Source organism: Ranitomeya imitator, chromosome 7, assembly GCF_032444005.1.
Source record: "Ranitomeya imitator isolate aRanImi1 chromosome 7, aRanImi1.pri, whole genome shotgun sequence".
Lineage (NCBI taxonomy): Eukaryota > Metazoa > Chordata > Amphibia > Anura > Dendrobatidae > Ranitomeya > Ranitomeya imitator.
The window spans coordinates 208396773-208417403 of record NC_091288.1 but is presented as its reverse complement, the minus strand read 5'-3'; the positions used below and the strand labels follow the sequence as shown (position 1 = coordinate 208417403).

General features: G+C 47.5%; 1 protein-coding gene across 4 annotated transcripts in view; it reads right to left on the bottom strand.

Annotated features, from left to right (window-relative positions):
- Positions 1-20631, bottom strand: part of CHTF18 (chromosome transmission fidelity factor 18) — a 33842-nt gene that overhangs the window by 2656 nt on the left and 10555 nt on the right. For all 4 annotated transcript variants that reach the window (XM_069734624.1, XM_069734625.1, XM_069734626.1 and 1 more), the window contains exons 15-20: positions 20225-20393; positions 19207-19431; positions 18425-18574; positions 14006-14136; positions 7028-7172; positions 5084-5215 (exon numbers count right to left, since the gene is read on the bottom strand). In XM_069734624.1, the coding sequence (XP_069590725.1) occupies positions 5084-5215; positions 7028-7172; positions 14006-14136; positions 18425-18574; positions 19207-19431; positions 20225-20393 (952 nt within the window). The remainder of the gene's footprint in view (positions 1-5083; positions 5216-7027; positions 7173-14005; positions 14137-18424; positions 18575-19206; positions 19432-20224; positions 20394-20631) is intronic.

The following is a 20631-nucleotide window of genomic DNA, read 5'->3' as shown; positions in this document are numbered from 1 at the left end:
GGCAAGAAATGGCCGCCAACTCGGAAATGCGGCGGATCGAAGTGATGGCCACAAGAAAAGCCACCGTCCAAGATAGAACTGACAGGGAAAACTCCCTGAGAGGCTCAAAGGGGGGGAACCCCTAAGAACGTCCAGCACAAGCTTTAAATCCCATGAATCCACAGAGGCCCTGTACGGAGGGACAGCGTGGGCTACGCCTTGAAGGAAAGTCTTAACCTGTGGCTGAGATGATAACATCTTCTGAAAGGGAAGAAGAGCGCAGACACCTGGCCCTTTAGGGAACCAGGAGCGAAGCCCAAATCCAGTCCTGCTTGAAGGAAAGCCAAAAGGGAAGGCAGGGAAAGGGACATAGGTGAAAAGCGTTTGGACTCGCACCAACGAAAATAAGCCTTCCAGGTACGATAGTAGATCCTGCAAGACGAAGGCTTCCAAGCCTGGATTATAGTGTGAATCATCCGGGCCGAAAGGCTGGACGCTCTTAGAACGGTGGTGTCCACAGCCATGCCGTTAAACTGAGCGACCGATAATTCGGGTGGCAGATCGGACCCCGAGACAGCAGATCGGGTCTGTCTTGGAAAGCAAGGGAAGGGGTGGGAACCGATAGGGGAGCACGAACTGCGACCAAGGAATAGCCAGAGCGTCAACACCACTGCGAGAGGATCGTGGGACCTTGGGACGACCCGAGGGACCTTCCTGTTCAATCGGGACGCCGTGAGGTCCACTTCCAGAGTCCCCCATCGAAGAGCAATCCGATGGGAGACCTCCTGAAGTAAGGACCATTCCCCTGCCGCGAGGCCCTTGCGGCTGAGGAAGTCGGCGGCCTAAATGTCCATGCCGGGGACATGCACTGCGGATCTCACCAGGACCGTTGCCTCTGCCCAAAGGAGGATTCTGGAAACCTCGGCCGAGGCCAGAGAACTCCGAGTCCACCCCTGGTGGTTGACATATGCCACTGCTGTGGCATTGTCTGTCTGGATTCGAATTGGCAGGCTCCTGAGAATCCTTACCCAGTGAAGAAAAGACAGAAAGATGATCCGGAACTCGAGAACATTGATCGGCAGAGAGGACTCCTGCGCCGACCAACAACCCTGAAAAAAAACAGGTGACAGCCCCGCGCTTCAGCCGAGCAGGCTGGCGTCCGTCGTCCCCACCTGCCAGAGAACTGGAAGGAAGGATCTGCTCTGATGGATCTGCTCAGGGATATGAGAAGTGACCTCGGCCACCAGTCAAGGAACAGTTTGACCCGGGAAGAAAACCGGATCGGACGATGCAAGGAGAAGAAAGACCTGTCCCCCCCATGATAGAATAGCCTGCTGAAGAAGTCTTGAATGAAATGGGCGAAGGCAAATCGCTTCAGATGTTGCAACCAACCTCCCCAGGAGCTTCATGGCCCATCGGAAAGGAGGGAAGCCGAGAACCCTGGAGCAAGCGAACTTCCCGACGAAGGAGGGATATCTTGTCTTCGGGAAGGAAGACTCTGGTCCGACAAGTGTCGAAGAACATGCCCAGAAATACGAGGCGCTGAGAAAGAACAAGACAGGACTTCTTCCTGTTGACGAGCCACCTGCAACGGCTAGAGTGTCGGCGAAGATGGATAGACTTTCGGGAGCCTGAAACCGAAATTCCTGAGCCTCCATGGAAGCGATTACTGAACAAGGGGGATTTCATCCTGAAGTGTCTCAGACGAAACTTCTTGTTCAGCAATTTGAGATCCAGACTGGGACGAACCTTGTCGTCCTTTTTCGGTACAAAGAGATTCGAAGAGAAGCCTGTGAACTGTTCCTGTTCTGGGATGAGAACGATTACCCCGGATTTAAGGAGGGAAACAATGGCTGTAAAGAAACCCGGGACTAGAGCGGGGTCTCTTGGAGGTCGGGCTTCGAAGAAATGATCCCAGGGCCGTGAAATGAATCTATTTTGTATCCAGAGGATACAAGTTCCCTGACCCATGCGTCCTCTACTGAGGAGACCCAGACGTTCCTGAGGAAGAGGAGACGGCTGCCCAGCCTGGGGTCTAGTCGTGAGTCATGCCTAGGTGGATCTTCCAGTCCTAGACCTGGAGAATCCACCTTAGGAGTAGCGGGAACGCCAGGTAGGAGTGAGTCCGCAGAAAACCTTCTTCTCTTAACGTGCCTGTGGCCTTTGCTGTTGCGAAGAGGAATCTGATGCCGCGAAATGATGAAAAAGGCCGAAAAGACCGAAGTTGCCGCCTAAGGGGAGGGAGGTGAGGTCTGGAGAAGGGAACTAGTGCCGCCAGTGGCGTCCTTAATAATTTGGTCCAGTTTGGAACCGATAAGACGTGATCCTTGAAAAGGCAGGCTCGTAAGGGACTTCTTTGATGACTCGAGCCAAACGGTGCGACGGCTGGCAACAACATTACTGGGCGCCTGAGCGGCAGTAGACACGACGTCCAAGGAACAAATTATTCCCCGGCATGAGTAATCTGGGTTGCAAGTTCCGCCAGCCGATCTGGTGGAGCTCCGGCTTGAATGCCCCAACGGAGTTCTTTAGCACCTTCGGCTACAGACTTCGAAACCCAAGTGGAAGCAAAGGCCGGGCATAGGGATGATGCAGCAGCTTCGAAAGCCGACTTCACGAAGGATTCCATGATCCTATCGATGGAATCTTTCAGAGCCGCCCCACCGGACAGCGTGAGGACTGTGTTGGTGGCAAGTCTAGCAGCCGGCGGATCCACAGAGGGAGAGGTCGTTCTCTATCGTCTCTCATTCCAGTTGGCGATGAGATCTGGAGGAAAGAGATATGAGACTCCAAGACGCTTGCCTCTTTGAAAACGTCTGGTCGAATTCTCTCTCTTTCTCTGGCCAGAAGCTCCTCGAATTCAGGATGAGGAGCGAATACCTTGGGAGGTAGTTTAGACCGTCTAAACGAAACCGCGGGTTCCATAGAGGAATCTTTGATGCCACAGGTCTGATTGGTCGCTCCAACGAGGCTTTGAACCATATCCCTCATGCTAGCGATTTGGTTCGAATCCGGCCACAAATTATCATCCGAAGGCGCATCGGAGAAAGCCTCGCCTGACTCCGGGGGGTGGGGGGGGGTTTGAGGACCCGGAGGAAGTTAACCACAGAGAAGGACCGTGGGGCGAGATGGATCGTGAAGGGAACTCAGACCAGCGTTTCTGTCTGGATCTTTCGTGGCCTGTATTGGAAGTCTCGGTCGGAGCTTCTTGCGACCCGCTGGCTACTACGGAAGTCTGCAGGGGCAACCGATCGAGCACGGACACAAGGGTCTAGGATACCCGTGTGAGATCCGCTTCTGATAGAGACAGAGAGGAGGCCCAGCCTGGGGTGGGGACTTTGCTCTGAGGCAGAGCAGCAGGGGCGTCCTGGGCGGGGAGCATAATGTGGGTTGCTGCAGGCCTGCCTGAGAGAAGCTTACAGATACAAGATGAACATGGAAAGTGTTTCACTAAGGCACAGGAAGTAGGGAAAAAGTAGGAGGCCGGGAGCGACCTCCCTTAAAATTAGACCGAACGGGCCCCTGAGGAAAATATCAGTAGGTTAGAGGGGAAATTGTCAGTCTGCGGTGCAGAGCTACTCACGGCAGGCGCTGCGGTTTCCAGATGGAAGGCTGCACGGCTTGGAAGATGCTCCTCAGGAACGATAGCCCCTAGGAGAACAGGCAGTCACATCTGGGGCACCCTCTTGTCCGAAACTTGCTGCAGGCCTGAAGAACAGCAGTGGGGAGATGCGAGGATGCCGGAAATTCGCGGTCATAAGCTGCGAAGAAAACGTTCCTGGTGCTGAAACAAGTACTGCGGCTGCACAGGGAGTGGTGGGCGGGGCTAACCGGCAGGCCAGGAGCACCAAGATGGCGCCAGTGGGGCGGAGCTCACCGATGATTGTTGGGCGGGAGAAAAGCCCGCCCGAGGGAAAGTGGGAGGAGTCGCAGCGCTGGAAATAGGCCCCGGAAGAAGCCGGGGCCTAAAATTGAGGCTGGCGGCGGTGGAGAAGCGCGGACGCCGGGAAAAGCGGCGTGGCCGCCCGCAAGGCCGCCGTGACAAAGAGGCACAGTGCAGCCGGAGGAGAAAGCGGCGCGGCTGCCTGCGAGGCAGCCGCGCTGTGTCAGAAAAGGATAGTGCGGCTGCAAGAGGAAAGCAGGCTACCTGTAAGGCCGCCGCTAAGGGACAGAAACAGTGTGGCTGCAGGTGGAAGCAGCGCTGCAGCCACATCACAGTGCGGCCGGGGGAAAAAGGCAGCGTGGTTGCCTGCAAGGCCACCGCGCCGGAGAACAGCGCGGCCGCCGAAGGAAGCAGCGCAGCCGCCACGTGAACGGAGCGACAACCCCCACCCCACGTGTCCCCGGCGGCCAATACACAATGGAAGGGATGGGAAACCGCCGACCAGGCCAAGGCAGCCTGGAAAAAGATCCCAAGGGACCCCCAAACGACCACCCCGGAACTGAGGAGGGACCCAGAGGCACTTTGAGGGTACGATATGTAGGAATACTCACCTAAAACATCCCACGCCGTCCTTACTAACATCAATCCGGGGAAAATATCAGACGTCCAGGGAGCTGATGGACGTCCTTCGCTCTGGTGGGCGAGTGGGTGGGGGACGGATGCAGGACCGGACTTCTAAGCACGCTTGTGTGCTAGGCTCTTGGTCCTGCTGTGGGATCTATGAGGATACGGGGTGGCAGTACAGGCCGTACTCATAGTCCGTATTGTGGGACTACAGGTGTGACTGTTCACCCTGTATCCCTCCGGAAACTCTGAAAAGGAACGACGCACATTGAGATAGATAAGGGTCTAATGAAAGACCCGTGTCCACCTCCTACTGACACGAAGGTAAACTGGAGAGTATAATGCCAGTCGGTGGGGTGTACACTGCAGAGGAGGAGATAACTTTTTTTGTGCATAGTGTCAGCCTCCTAGTGGCAGCAGCATACACCCATGGTTCCTGTGTCCCCCAATGAGAGGCGATAGAGAAAGTACGTTTTTTTTGCAGACCTTTGACAGGAAAAAATAATCACCCATCTCGAATCTGTCGGTACACACGGTGCCAAAGTTTAGGATTGATGTCGATTTGTAGGGGGCAGTGGAATATTATGGCCGTCCTACCTTCTCCTCAAAAGTCGTCTTCTTCATGATATTTTCCAGCCGCTGCTCGTGGTTCAGCACCGCAGCTTTGCCAGTCGGTTTTACATCAGACCCTTTAACAGGTCCCTCTACTGATTTGTTGCTGACATCATCCTGAAAAACGTATAAAAAAAGAAGGGTCAGTAATGGCATCAAACTAAACACCGTTCTTTTAAAACAATACGTTAATGAGAAGCCGTCACCTTTAATCACTTGCAGCTTCTTCTCTAGTGCATCCCTGGTCAGTGCAGGCGAGGAGCTAACATGCTAGTTGCCACACTTTAATGTCATCATATAGGACAGGACCTGCAGAAGTCGCACTAATACTATATCCATGTCTGTACTGACCAGGAGTTCACTAGAGAAGAAGCCAGACAGAACAAGGCAGCCCAGGTTTTGGATGGCTATTAACCCATCTAGATGCCGCTCTTCAGTGTCGGGACATCACCTAACTTCTCAGGTGATTTCATCAGTCTCTGTACTAGATGCTGCCGAGTCCCCCCACCCCTTGCGTCTTCACTGCCGGAGGTATCTGGGAAACACTGTAAACACACGGCCTCATGGGGACAGCGTGTTACACCACTCTGCGTCTTCAGGGAGCGTCGTCAGGTCGCAGGGGTAATTATAAGAATAATGACTGCTACAAAGTAACCAAGGACTTAATCCTTCTGCAACTAATGAGGGGACAGAGGTGCCGACGTAACCACTAACTAAAACGATAGGGCGCAGTATCGGCATTTGCCACTAGGGGCAGTAGAAGATGACAAGCTCCTCCCACTGGACATCAGTGTAATTGGTCCCCCTGATTTATATAGGACCAGCGGACAATAGGTTCTTACATGGACAACATGGCAGGGATCCTTTGTCCTCTAAGACAGTCACTTATCTCCTTATCAAACAAGCTCAGCTCTCCATCGCTGCCCTATGTAAATGCATTTATGTTTTGTGCCCTATGCAGCCAGAGCGGTGCAGGGCAATGGCTGACTGGCGAGTGTCGAGCTCTTGCATCACTGAGGTCCGACATTTACACCAGTCCCCAAACAAAATCTGCCGGAAGTTTTCACCTTCTACTGTGTGTAAAGATTTCCACCCGCACTAAAAATACACAACGGTAATTAGGAGGCAATTAGCCTGAATACGTCAGCATGGACGAGTCCCGGGGATTAGATAGTCAGCCCTGAGGGAGACCGGAACAGAGGCATCACGTGCGGAGAAAGACAGGAATGGCAGCAAGGATCTAAGTCAACTGACACACAAAATACAAACTCCACTGGCAGAATAGTGAGCGCAGCTCTGGGGTATAATACAGGATGTAACTCAGGATCAGTAATGTAATGTATGTACACAGTGACTGCAACAGCAGAATAGAGAGTGCAGCTCTGGAGTATAATACAGGATGTAACTCAGGATCAGTAATGTAATGTATGTACACAGTGACTGCACCAGCAGAATAGTGAGTGCAGCTCTGGAGTATAATACAGGATGTAACTCGGGATCAGTAATGTAATGTATGTACACAGTGACTGCACCAGCGGAATAGTGAGTGCAGCTCTGGAGTATAATACAGGATGTAACTCAGGATCAGTAATGTAATGTATGTACACAGTGACTGCACCAGCAGAATAGTGAGTGCAGCTCTGGAGTATAATACAGGATGTAACTCAGGAGGAGTAATGTAATTAATATACACAGTGAGTGCACCAGCAGAATAGTGAGTGCAGCTCTGGAGTATAATACAGGATGTAACTCAGGATCAGTAATGTAATGTATGTACACAGTGAGTGCACCAGCAGAATAGTGAGTGCAGCTCTGGGGTATAATACAGGATGTAACTCAGGAGGAGTAATGTAATTAATGTACACAGTGAGTGCAGGTCACTTGATGCATTTTTTAGCTCCGACACTCAGTGGTGAGCATGTCACTCACCTTTCCAGTGTTCCTCGCTTGCTGGAAAGCTTCAGACCGTCTCATTTTCTCCAGTTCAATCTCACGAGCAATGAGCTGCTTGGCCTGATAGGTCAACTGCTTCCGGGCAGGGAGCTCGGGAAACCTGCAGACGTCCTCCACGTTACTGCAAAGTAAAAGAAATCACAATTAAAAAAGGGCTAAGTCTGTCGAAAAAATAAAAACAGCTTTCTTTTTTTCCTCCAGAAACAGCAGCAGTCTCCTCCATAGACAGTGCGGCATTACTGCTCGGCTCACATATTCCAGTGATGGAAAGTTAGGGTGGTTTCACATTTGCGTTTTTTTTTTTTTTGCGTTTTTGCGGTAAAAAACGCAAAAAAAAAAACACGCTTTTTTTTCCCTATACTTAACATTAAAAACGCATGCGTTTTTTTGCATGCGTTTTGACGCGTTTTTGCAACGCATGCGTTTTTTCTCTGCATGCGTTTTGTTGCAGAAATGCAACATGTAGTAATTTTAGCGGCGTTTAGCGGCTTTTTTTTGCCGCGAAAAAAAACGCATGCGTTTTTTCGCGGTAAAAAAACCCATTGATGTCTATGTAAACGCATGCGTTTTTAAGTACATGCGTTTGCATGTGCTTTTAAACGCATGCGTTTTTATAGAAAAACAAGAATACACACTTATAAGCCATCCCCCAACCCTAAAACCCAAACTGTAACCCAAACCCTAAAACACAAACCCTAGGGATCCTAACCCTAACACAAACCCTAACCCAAACTGTAACCCTAACCCTAGCCCTAAACCTAGGGATCCTAACCCTAAGGGTTAGGATCCCTTAGGGTTACGGTTAGAGTTAGGATCCCTTGTGTTAGTGTTAGGATCCCTTAGGGTTACGGTTAGAGTTAGGATCGCATGCGTTTTTCCTCCAGACATCCAGGCTGCGATAACAAAACTATTTAATATTGTACTGCAGGCCGGCTGCTTCCCCAAAAACTGGAACCAAGGCCTCATAACCCCTATACACAAAAATGGGGACAAGTACGACCCAGCAAACTACCGAGGGATATGTGTCAGCAGCAACCTGGGTAAACTCTTCAACTGCATCCTGAACAAGAGGATCCTCACCTTCCTCACCGAGCACAACGTCCTCAGCAAGAGCCAAGCAGGGTTCATGCCAAACCACCGCACCACTGACCACATCTACACTCTGCACAGCCTCATCAAGAGCCACGTCCACAATACAAAGAACGGGAAGATATACGTTTGTTTTGTGGACTTCAAGAAGGCCTTCGACTCAGTGTGGCACCCAGGACTATTCCTAAAATTGCTGGGGAGCGGAATAGGAGGCAAAACATATGATGTCATCCGAAGCTCCTACACAGAGAACAGTTGCAGTGTGAAGGTCAACGGAAGGAGGACAGCCTATTTCCAACAAAGTCGAGGAGTGAGACAGGGCTGCAGCCTCAGTCCAACGCTCTTTAACATCTACATCAACGAGCTGGCAGTGGCCCTAGAGTCCTCCTCAGCACCAGGACTCACCCTCCATGACACCCAGGTGAAATTTCTGCTGTATGCAGATGACCTCGTGCTGTTATCACCAACTGAGAAAGGCCTCCAAGATCATCTGAAAATCCTAGAGACCTTCAGCAGCACATGGGCACTGCCAATCAACGAGAAAAAAACTAATATCATGGTGTTCCAGAAAAAAAAGCAGAAACCCACTGGCAATCCTACCTTTATGATAGACAACCGTTCACTTACTGAAACCAACAGGTACACCTACCTGGGCCTAGAACTCAGCCAGTCAGGGAGCTTCAAGCAAGCCATAGAGTCACTAAAAGACAAGGCATCCAAAGCCTTCTATGCCATCAGAAGGCGTCTGTACCACCTCAAGGCACCAGTAACCGTATGGCTAAAAAATTTTGACTCCATCATTGCCCCAATTCTTCTATACGGTAGTGAGGTCTGGGGCCCAGTCTCATACCCAAACTGGTCAAAGTGGGACGCTGGGCCGACAGAAATATTCCACCTAGAGTTCTGCAAGCATCTTCTCCAAGTCCATCGGAGCACATCAAATAGCGCCTGCCGAGCAGAGCTGGGCAGATTCCCACTACACATCGCAATAAAGAAGAAGGCGCTGTCATTCAAGGCTCATCTACAAAGTAGCAGTCCCAGCTCCTACCATCACAAAGCCTTCCTACACCAGGAAGCCTCCCAAGAAAAAGTACCCAAAGCCAGTCTGACCAAGCCACCAACCTCCATAGCCTGACAAAAGGTGAAATCCAGAAAATGGTACACAAAGTCAAAGAGGAATATCTCAGCATCTGGAGGAACGACAAACAAATCCCAGAAACTGACAATATACCGGAATCTACAGAGGGAGTACAAACTGGCCCCATATCTAGAGAAACTAGAAAACCCCAAAGATCGACAGATCCTGAGCCGGTACAGACTGAGCGCCCACAGCCTACTCATCGAATCCGGGCGGCACCGACAGAAGTACAAGCCTCGAGAGAGCAGACTCTGCCAGCAGTGCCCCAAGGAGGCCGTGGAGGATGAGGCCCACTTCCTGCTGAGGTGCCCCAAATACTCCGCAGTGAGGGACACTCACTTCAAGAGGCTGTCTGATCTCCTCCCAGATTTCACCTCCAAGGAGGAGGAAGAGAAACTGCCGATAATACTGGGGGAAGAGGAAAGTGCAGTGGCCGTAGCAGCGGAATATGTCAGTGCCTGCCACAGACTAAGAGGAGCCTGATATGTCATGGACTCCTATATCCCAACACTGGACACGTCCCTATCCCCCGACTAAAGAGCCTGATAAGTCATGGACTCCTATACCCCACCCTGGAAACATCCCCTATCCTCTAAAAGGAATTTGATATTCCTTGGACCTCTATATCCCCCCCTCCCCCACCCCCGTATTTTTACCATATGCTTTGGCAATGCTAACATGTACTTAGTCCTGCCAATAAAGCTCATTTGAATTGAATTGAGTTAGGGTTAGAGTTTGTGTTAGGGTTAGAGTTTGTGTTAGGGTTAGAGTTTGTGTTAGGGTTAGAGTTTGTGTTAGGGTTAGAGTTTGTGTTAGGGTTAGAGTTTGTGTTAGGGTTAGAGTTTGTGTTAGGGTTAGAGTTTGTGTTAGGGTTAGAGTTTGTGTTAGGGTTAGAGTTTGTGTTAGGGTTAGAGTTTGTGTTAGGGTTAGAGTTTGTGTTAGGGTTAGAGTTTGTGTTAGGGTTAGAGTTTGTGTTAGGGTTAGAGTTTGTGTTAGGGTTAGAGTTTGTGTTAGGGTTAGAGTTTGTGTTAGGGTTAGAGTTTGTGTTAGGGTTAGAGTTTGTGTTAGGGTTAGAGTTTGTGTTAGGGTTAGAGTTTGTGTTAGGGTTAGAGTTTGTGTTAGGGTTAGAGTTTGTGTTAGGGTTAGAGTTTGTGTTAGGGTTAGAGTTTGTGTTAGGGTTAGAGTTTGTGTTAGGGTTAGAGTTTGTGTTAGGGTTAGAGTTTGTGTTAGGGTTAGAGTTTGTGTTAGGGTTAGAGTTTGTGTTAGGGTTAGAGTTTGTGTTAGGGTTAGAGTTTGTGTTAGGGTTAGAGTTTGTGTTAGGGTTAGAGTTTGTGTTAGGGTTAGAGTTTGTGTTAGGGTTAGAGTTTGTGTTAGGGTTAGAGTTTGTGTTAGGGTTAGAGTTTGTGTTAGGGTTAGAGTTTGTGTTAGGGTTAGAGTTTGTGTTAGGGTTAGAGTTTGTGTTAGGGTTAGAGTTTGTGTTAGGGTTAGAGTTTGTGTTAGGGTTAGAGTTTGTGTTAGGGTTAGAGTTTGTGTTAGGGTTAGAGTTTGTGTTAGGGTTAGAGTTTGTGTTAGGGTTAGAGTTTGTGTTAGGGTTAGAGTTTGTGTTAGGGTTAGAGTTTGTGTTAGGGTTAGAGTTTGTGTTAGGGTTAGAGTTTGTGTTAGGATCCCTAGGGTTACCCTAACCCTAAGTATTTATGTTTATAGTGGGTTTTCTAGTTGATTTTGATGATTGGCAGCTGTCACACTTCTCATCATGCGTTTCAAAAACGCAAACGCAGGAAAAAACGCGTTTAAACGCAAAAACGCATGCGCTTAAAAAACGCTGCGTTTAAACGCGTTTTTGCGCCAGATGCGTTTGCGTTTAAAACGCTGCGTTTTAAAACGCAAGTGTGAAACCAGCCTAACTTATCAGACAGCACAGATTCTAACCCGTGTTTTTACATGATAGGTTCAGCTCTGCTACATATCGTCTACAAAAGTGAAGTTTACACAATGCTGCAGAATGGGTTAAATGGCAGAGGACGGTATCTATAGAGAAGACGCCATCTGCTGCAAACAAACGTGGCGCTAATGTAATACCGACACAAGCCGATAACAAGCGAGACAGGAGCGCGGTGTAATCTGGGCATCCGCGGAGATTATGTAACGGGCAGAGGATTAGTGACAGCTCCTCCGCGACTCTGGATGCATCATCCTCAGCCCAGCGGTCAGATAACAGCCCAAACCGGGGAAAAAGTCGTCCAATAGCGGATTATCTACAAAAAGGGAACACGGCCCCTCCATAGTCATTATATTCCCAGGAAAACTTCACAAAAGACCACAATGTGGGCACCAATATGGCAGTTATCAAACCCGAGCATCCCATTATAGCGAGGACTACTGGTAATGGCGCCAAAATCCTGACATTACTGCAAATCACATCACAAGGAAAACCTCCACTCAGGAGCCTGGAAAAGTTGGGTATCAACCCTGGTGAGAGTGTTAATAACCTTCATACAATTCAAGGTTTAAATACATGGCTCATCCTAAATTACATCCTGTAATTCCAGAGCTGCACTCACTATTCTGCTGATGCAGTCACTGTGTACATACATTACTGATCCTGAATTACATCCTGGATTATACCCCAGAGCTGCACGCACTATTCTGCTGGTGCAGTCACTGTATACATACATTACATTACTGATCTTGAATTACATCCTGGATTATACCCCAGAGCTGCACGCACTATTCTGCTGGTGCAGTCACTGTATACATACATTACTGATCCTGAGTTACCTCCTGTATTATACTCCAGAGCTGCACTCACTATTCTGCTGGTGCAGTCACTGTGTGCATACATTACATTACTGATCCTGAGTTACATCCTGTATTATACCCCAGAGCTGCACTCACTATTCTGCTGGTGCAGTCACTGTGTACATACATTACATTACTGATCCTGAGTTACATCCTGTATTATACTCCAGAGCTGCACTCACTATTCTGCTGGTGCAGTCACTGTGTACATACATTACATTACTGATCCTGAGTTACATCCTGTATTATACTCCAGAGCTGCACTCACTATTCTGCTGGTGCAGTCACTGTGTACATACATTACATTACTGATCCTGAGTTACATCCTGTATTATACACCAGAGCTCCACTCACTATTCTGGTGGTGCAATCACTGTGTACATACATTACATTACTGATCCTGAGTTACATCCTGTATTATACTCCAGAGCTGCACTCACTATTCTGCTGGTGCAGTCACTGTGTACATACATTACATTACTGATCCTGAGTTACATCCTGTATTATACTCCAGAGCTGCACTCACTATTCTGCTGGTGCAGTCACTGTGTACATACATTACATTACTGATCCTGAGTTACATCCTGTATTATACACCAGAGCTGCACGCACTATTCTGCTGGTGCAGTCACTGTGTACATACATTACAGTACTGATCCTGAATTACATCCTGTATTATACTCCAGAGCTGCACTCACTATTCTGCTGGTGCAGTCACTGTGTGCATACATTACATTACTGATCCTGAGTTACATCCTGTATTATACTCCAGAGCTGCACGCACTATTCTGCTGGTGCAGTCACTGTGTACATACATTACAGTACTGATCCTGAATTACATCCTGTATTATACCCCAGAGCTGCACTCACTATTCTGCTGGTGCAGTCACTGTGTACATACATTACTGATCCTGAGTTACATCCTGTATTCTACTCCAGAGCTGCACTCACTATTCTGCTGGTGCAGTCACTGTGTACATACATTACATTACTGATCCTGAGTTACATCCTGTATTATACCCCAGAGCTGCACTCACTATTCTGCTGGTGCTGTCACTGTGTACATACATTACATTACTGATCCTGAGTTACATCCTGTATTATACCCCAGAGCTGCACTCACTATTCTGAGTGCAGTCACTGTGTACATACATTATTGATTTTTTTTTTTTTTAGTCACTCTTGGGGCACTTGCACCTATAGAAGTACAAGTAGGAGTAATTGGCCATTCTGTACACAGTCGACAGCACAGACGGCAATTATACTAATTACATAATTGATATTGGAGTAATTATAACAGGAGAGTAAATATACACAGCACAAGTGTGAGAGCTCGCCTGCAGTAGAAGGATAAAAATGTCCTAAAGGCGCATGGTGTTTTGTTTTTTTTTCCAACCCTGCACTCCAGAATCCAGGTCCCTCCAATAATACGGCATACTTAGTTTGGTTTTTCTAATCCAGCACCCTATTAAGCATTTTCACCCTATTGGAGGATCTAGAACTGCAATCCACATTGATGTAGGATCTCTATAGCCCCGCCCCTGAGGAGCAGACTAGATCTGTTACTGCTTTTACAAGCCCCAGAGTGATAGATACGCTGTCTATCACACAGTCAGGGTCTGCTGGAAGGAGCAGATCCTCAGCAGTTTGAGAATGTTGACGTATACACAGGACATCAATTTCACTTGACTATTTTTGCCTTAATCAATACGGAGCACAGAGAATTTCAGCTTACGGTCGGGTTTTGGACAGAGCGGAGTAAAAGACCGAAGAGTAAAATCATTATGTGTCTTATTCAGTTGCTCGGCAAATAATACATTATTGATCAGGTCGGTGCCGGAGGACATTAGGATCCATGTGACCCGCACGAGACGGCTTTTACATTACAGAATCCCTACAACAAGAGGAGGAGGACGGGAGATACTCACGGGTCCAGCTTGTAGAGGTACTGACCATCCATGGTGCGCTCCTGGTGGTAGGTCAGGTTATAGGCCAGCATTGTATTGATCAGGTCGGCCAGCTGCTGCTTTTCCTTCATGCTGTACAGCTGAGTATTCACCTGCAGGAAGAGCATTTAATACCAATATTTTTTTAGAAAAGAAAAAAAATTCTAGGCAAACAGCGCCACCTTTGTCTACAGGCCGTGTCTGGTACTACAGCTCGCAATATTCAAGTATAGTGGCATTTTCCCTATAAATCGCAGCGGAGAGCTGCTAACAGCAGCACACTTGCAATACCACATTTATTCTATAGTGGTCGCTGCAGGGAAAATGAGCAGCCGAAGGCAACGTCTCCGATCATAGCGGCTTGCTGGGATTTCCGCCGACGAGACCCGAGTTTAGGAGGGCTTATTCTCATTTTCTTACATGGATAGAACGTGTATAAAAAAAAAATAGGACTTATGCAATTTACTGATTAAAATTTGTATCGGTTCTATAAAAACTTTGTTTACAGCTCGTCACCTTGGAGACCGGCCACTGCTGCCGTTTAGGATTAGGAGGTAAACAGCGCGCGCTCCAGCGATCCTCATCAGCTTCCAAACACTTAGGCTACTTTCACACTAGCGTCGGATTCAGCCCGTCGCATTATGTCGGGCCGAGATTCCGACGCTAGCATTTCTCCGGCGCATCCGCTGCCCCATTGTGAGGTGCGGGGAGGTGGGGGCGGAGTTCCGGCCACGCATGCGCGGTCCGAAAAAGCGGTCCGTCGGCAGCAAAAAACGTTACATTTAACGTTTTTTGCTCCCGGCGGTCCGCCACAACACGGCGCAACCGTCGCACGACGGTAGCGACGTGTGTCAATACGTCACAATGCGTCAGTAATGCTACTCTATGGGGCAAAAACGCATCCTGCAAACAACTTTGCAGGATGCGTTTGTTTCCCCTAAACGACGCATTGCGACGTATGCAAAAAAACGCTAGTGTGAAAGTAGCCTTACAAGCTCAACAGAAAACAGCTTGTAAGCGCTGAACGTTTTGCTGTCTAGCAATGGTGGTCGGTTTCCAAGGTAACGAACGGTAAACAACAAAAAAAATCTCAAGAACAGCTGCAAATTTAAAGTAAATTGCAAAATTGCTTGGAATTACGAGGACTATCTGACAATATCCATCTATGAAGATGGAGAATAACCTTCTAAATAAAAGAAAATTACAGGGGCCACCCAGAAAGCTGATTATCGCCTACACCAGACCCGGGAGGACTAATAAATATGTACAAAATGGGTCTAAAATAAAATCAGAACAATAAGAGATCATTTTCCAATTTATACTTTATGACATTGTTTGGGGTGGGGGGGGCAAGTTCAAGCAACCACCAGGGGGCAGTCCGCCCCTCCACCATCCCAGATGTCACAAATAAGCCGTTTTTCAGCATACAGAAAAGCAGAGGAGATGGCAGCGCCATTTAAAGGGATGGGGGCTCAGGGCTTAAGATACAACGGCAAAAGAGGGGTCAGATATAGATTTCCTGTTTACAAACACTTATGGGCCATCAATTATTCATCCAGGAAAGCGAGCCGACGCAGGAGCAGCTTCCAAGCATCGATCACACATCAGCCGCTAACTATTTATTTTATTTTTTTCTTAAAGGAAACATATTGATCCTGGAAAGTAAAGGAGCAGAGATTGGAAGTGTCAGAGCGGCAGCGGCTACAGGACATAAGACATTGGCGCACTCTCTCGGGGTCTGCTCATGTGATCAATGGCTGCCAGGTTATCGGACACTTCGGATTATTAGATATTTTTAAAAAAAATAAATAAATAGTATACACATATTATATTTAGATTTTATTTTTTTATTTTTAGTTCCACAAGTCGCTGATTTTACAACTCCAACGCAGCGTATCGTGCCTGGTCGGCGTAAATTTTGTCCATGTGCTTCCTACCCCATGTCTAACCTGTAAGATGCCGTGGTATGTACAGACTGTGGCAACTGAGGGGTTAATCTATCAGTAGTGGATCCCTGTCATATCAGGGAAGTTTACAGAAGATGGTCAGCCATAAATACAACCGCCACACACTATGCCGCGTGCTTTGGGCAACAAAAAAAAAAATGCTGATATTCTAATAAAACAATATAATGTGCATTTCTCTCCACTTGTAAAGTGCTTTCTATGTCAGGTAGACATGTAAAAAGGACGGGAGATGAGCGGCGCTGATCCTCGGGACGAGGAATAAAAGGGTCGTCCTCTTTAAGCCTAAAAATATGAGTTTTCCATCTAATTGCCTCGGCCCTTGGCTCACCCGGAGACACAGATTAAATTGCTTTTTGTTCACTTCAATCACAATTAAATTAAAAGGATATGAGCCTGGGGCTTACGGGTCTATAAAAAGAACGAACAGAATAAAGAAAATAACCTCAGACCCGGGGGGGAGATGGTGACCTTGTACGACACCTCTAGAGTCAAGACGACGTGGAGAACGATGTCAGGATGGATAAAGCCAGCAAGACACGAAGAGTAAGGAGCACGGGGCTTTAAAAGGGAAAACCCAGAGCGCACAGTCGTGGCCCAAAGTTTTCAGACCATCATCAATTTTTTTGTTCACACAGTTCCCTGCTTTTGATTGTGTCACGGGTTGGGGGGGGGGGTGTCGATGGAAGCCAATGCATGCGTATCCGGCAACCGCCCCACTTGAATCCCGCTGCCACAGCAGCATTTAAATAGTTAATGGTAGCATTTCGGAGTTCAGCTCCTGCTGCTGCACACAGATGCCGCTGTGTAACGCGGCTGACATCTACCACGTGTGAATGCTAAGTGGCCAATCATGATGCGTTCGCTCGACTCTTCGGATGCGGTGACCCTGCGTTTTTCGTAACAAAAAAATAATGCATTAAAAAACAAAACCGTGGCCAGAAAACAGCAGCAGAAATTACGTGCATATTTTAATCTCTTAATAGAGAAAAACCACTGTAAAAATACTAAAAGAACCGACATCTTGTTTCATAAAAAAAAAAAAAAAAAAAAAACATATCCCGCACAGCTTAGGTCTAAAAGACGCACACAAATCACGGACTGTGCAGATAAAATTTTAGAAATCCAATTTATTTTTCTACCAGTGTTAAATGCCATGTGAACAGGCCCTCGTCTTTATCTGCATTTTGATGCAGTTTTTCATGCAGGAAACATAACAGCATTTTACAGTAACAGCTAAATGAATGGGACTATTAAAACTTAATTTACACGCTTTTTTTCCCCCTTTGCATTTTTAGCGCTATGCTTTTTGTATTTTTTTAATAAAATCCAAACATGTCAACTAATTTATTCTCCTGGCTCTGATCGAAATAGATTAGCCACAAAATGAAAAAAAAAAAAAGTTACATATGAACATACTCAAATTATGAAGGCAAGAAGCAGAGGCTCTTCTGGTCAAGGCCAAAACTTAGCTGGCAAAAGTAAACGGTCGCTGACTCTAGGGCGGCACAGGACACCCATGAAGAAGGACTATGGTATATAAAGGCCCCTTCACATTAAGCGACGCTGCAGCGATACAGACAACGATCCGGATCGCTGCAGCGTCGCTGTTTGGTCGCTGGAGAGCTGTCACACAGACCGCTCTCCAGCGACCAACGATGCCGGTAACCAGAGTAAACATCGGGTAACTAAGCGCAGGGCCGCGCTTAGTAACCCGATGTTTACCCTGGTTACCATCCTAAAAGTAAAAAAAAAAAAAAAAACAGCACATACTTACCTACCGCTGTCTGTCCTCCAGCGCTGTGCTCTGCACTCCTCCTGTACTGTCTGTGTGAGCACAGCGGCCGGAAAGCTGCTTTCCGGCTGACCGACGCTCACAGACAGTACAGGAGGAGTGCAGAGCAGAGCGCTGGGGACAGACAGCGGTAGGTAAGTATGTGCCGTTTGTTTTTTTATTTTTAGGATGGTAACCAGGGTAAACATCGGGTTACTAAGCGCGGCCCTGCGCTTAGTTACCCGATGTTTACCCTGGTTACCAGTGAAGACATCGCTGGATCGGTGTCACACACGCCGATCCAGCGATGTCCACGGGAGATCCAGCGACGAAATAAAGTTCTGGACTTTGTTCAGCGACCAACGATCTCCCAGCAGGGGCCTGATCGTTGGTCGCTGTCACACATAACGATTTCCTTAACGATATCGTTGCTACGTCACAAAAAGCAACGATATCGTTAACAATATCGTTATGTGTGAAGGTACCTTAAGAGTGCGGGGCACAATGTCAGGATTCGACCTGTGACTGCAGAAACGTAGCTGAAGACTCCTTTAATACTGTATAACCTATCAGCAGCATATACAAACACTCCATTCACATGCAGCATATAATAGCGGTGATCGGCTTCAGACATTTGGGAAATGCTACCGACTTGGTACTTACTGGCCGCAGCTTCGGAGAGATGACGTCGAGCAGAAGACACAGAGCATCCAGGATCAAAGACTGAGGTCCAACGCGTGAGCGGATGGCAGGGGCGATCTCAGACACCATGGCGCTCAGGAGATTATGCATCTGGTTCAGTTTGGATTGAGCCTGTACGTAGGATAAAAAGGATTTAATATTCACTCTTTAAACATTAAAATTACAATTACAGCGCAGGTGTAAATCAACAATGCACCTTGATAACATACCAGAGGGGTGTGCTCATTCTCTTAAAGAGGGCGTGGTGCCCTTTAAGAACAATGCTGCATGGACTAAGCAAGCTACAAAATAGTTACTCGCAAATAAAATCAATAGTCGTCTGTGGCCGTGCTATAACCTCAGGTATCAGTACTGTTTGTTTTTTTTCTTCATTATGGTTAAAAATAAAACCATTTCAGATGGCAAAAGAGTAAAAAAATATTTATATTGATCTATGGGAATCCAGCTCCATCTACAGGTGAATGGCAGTAATGCAGGAGGAACATATTTAATTATGCGTCCAATATTACATCGTTTCAATGCTTCGGACTTTTTTTTTTAACATTGTACATCTTGTAAATTGGTAGAGGGCCCTGAATCCAGAGAATTCAATTCCTTAGAGGAATAGAATGGTGGCAGCGCATGTTGGAGATGGCCAAACACAGAGCAGCGGTACATAAGGGTATTTTAGAGACCCCTCTCAGGATCAGTGGGGGGTCACAGTAGTAACTTTTAACGCGTGGTGTAAAATCTCTAGAACATACCTCATAGTGACTGCTGGGATAAGCGATTCGAGGGATGTTTGAAGCTGCGAAAAAGAGATGGAAGGCGACCGGGAGGAACGGCAGGTATCTCATCAGCTGGAAGTTCTGTCCGTGCATTATCATAGTGTTCACAAGGTCTGTGAATCCCAACCAGTCCAGAGCAGACACCACCGTGCCGAAACTGGACTCCTTCACTTTCATGTTTAAAAAGTTATCATACAGTCCCTGCAAAGTGGTTAAAAGTAGACAAGTGGTTAAAAGAACTTTTTTTTTTGCTTAGTGTCTTCAGCATATACCCATGGTTTCCTGTGTCTCCCAATAAAGAAATAAAGTACTGTATTTTCTGGCGTATAAGACTACTTTTTAACCCTTGAAAATCTTCTCAAAAGTCGGGTATCGTCTTATACGCCAGGTGTCGTCTTATAGGGCAGGTGCGGAGTAATCTGCGGTCGCCGCATATTGTGGGGGGAGCGACCCCAATGACGAGGTGAGGGGGCGCCTCACCGGGAAGGTGTAAGTGAAGCAGAGGCAGAGAAGGAGATAATAGGATACAAGGGCGAGCCAGATTAGTGAAAGAGGAGTGTTTTTCTAGGCACAGCACCGCTCTCTCTTTTTTGCATACCCCTGGCATCCCAGACGCTGACAGTTTGCTTCACTTACACCTTCCTGGTGAGGCGCCCCCTCACCTCGTCATCGGGACCACTCCCCCCACTATATACTTCGACCGCAGATTGCTCCGCACCCACCCTATAAGATGACACCCGGCATATAAGACAACCCCCGAGTTTTGAGAAGATTTTATATTTTAACTGGAAAAGTTGGGGGTCGTCTTATACGCCCAGTCGTCTTATACGCCGGAAAATACGGTACATTTTCCAGAAGGTGCAGCATGCAAAAAAAACAAATAATTGCACTCAAAGTCTATAGTGAATGCAGAAACACAAACCGCTGACCCCTCTCCCCCATAGACAAGGAGAGGGGCATCTCCCTCCCAGCGACAAATCTCTCCAGCACTCACCATCGTCAGCTTCTCATATTCCCCTGTAGCCGTGGTCAGGTGCAATATGTGATGAAATCTTTGCCCCAAAACACTTAAAGGAGTCCTGCCCAACACATTGAGGGGATCATTGTCATTTCCAAGAAGCAGCTGAAAATCTGGGGTGGTGACATCTAGACCAATGCGTTTTCTTGAGAGAGACAAAAAAAAAAACACACCAATCAAGCATCAAAATAACCAAGACCCTTAAAAGGATTATTCCTATCGTTAAAATCAGTACCGTAGACCCCAAAAATCAGCAGACGCATGCAGCCACTGCTCCGTTTGGTCTTTGTCTAGTCGCCATTTTTCGAGACCTGTAAAATTTTGCACTGATGGAGCTGTGCTAAGGATTTTTTTTTTTTTTTTTTTACAGATACCATTTTGCA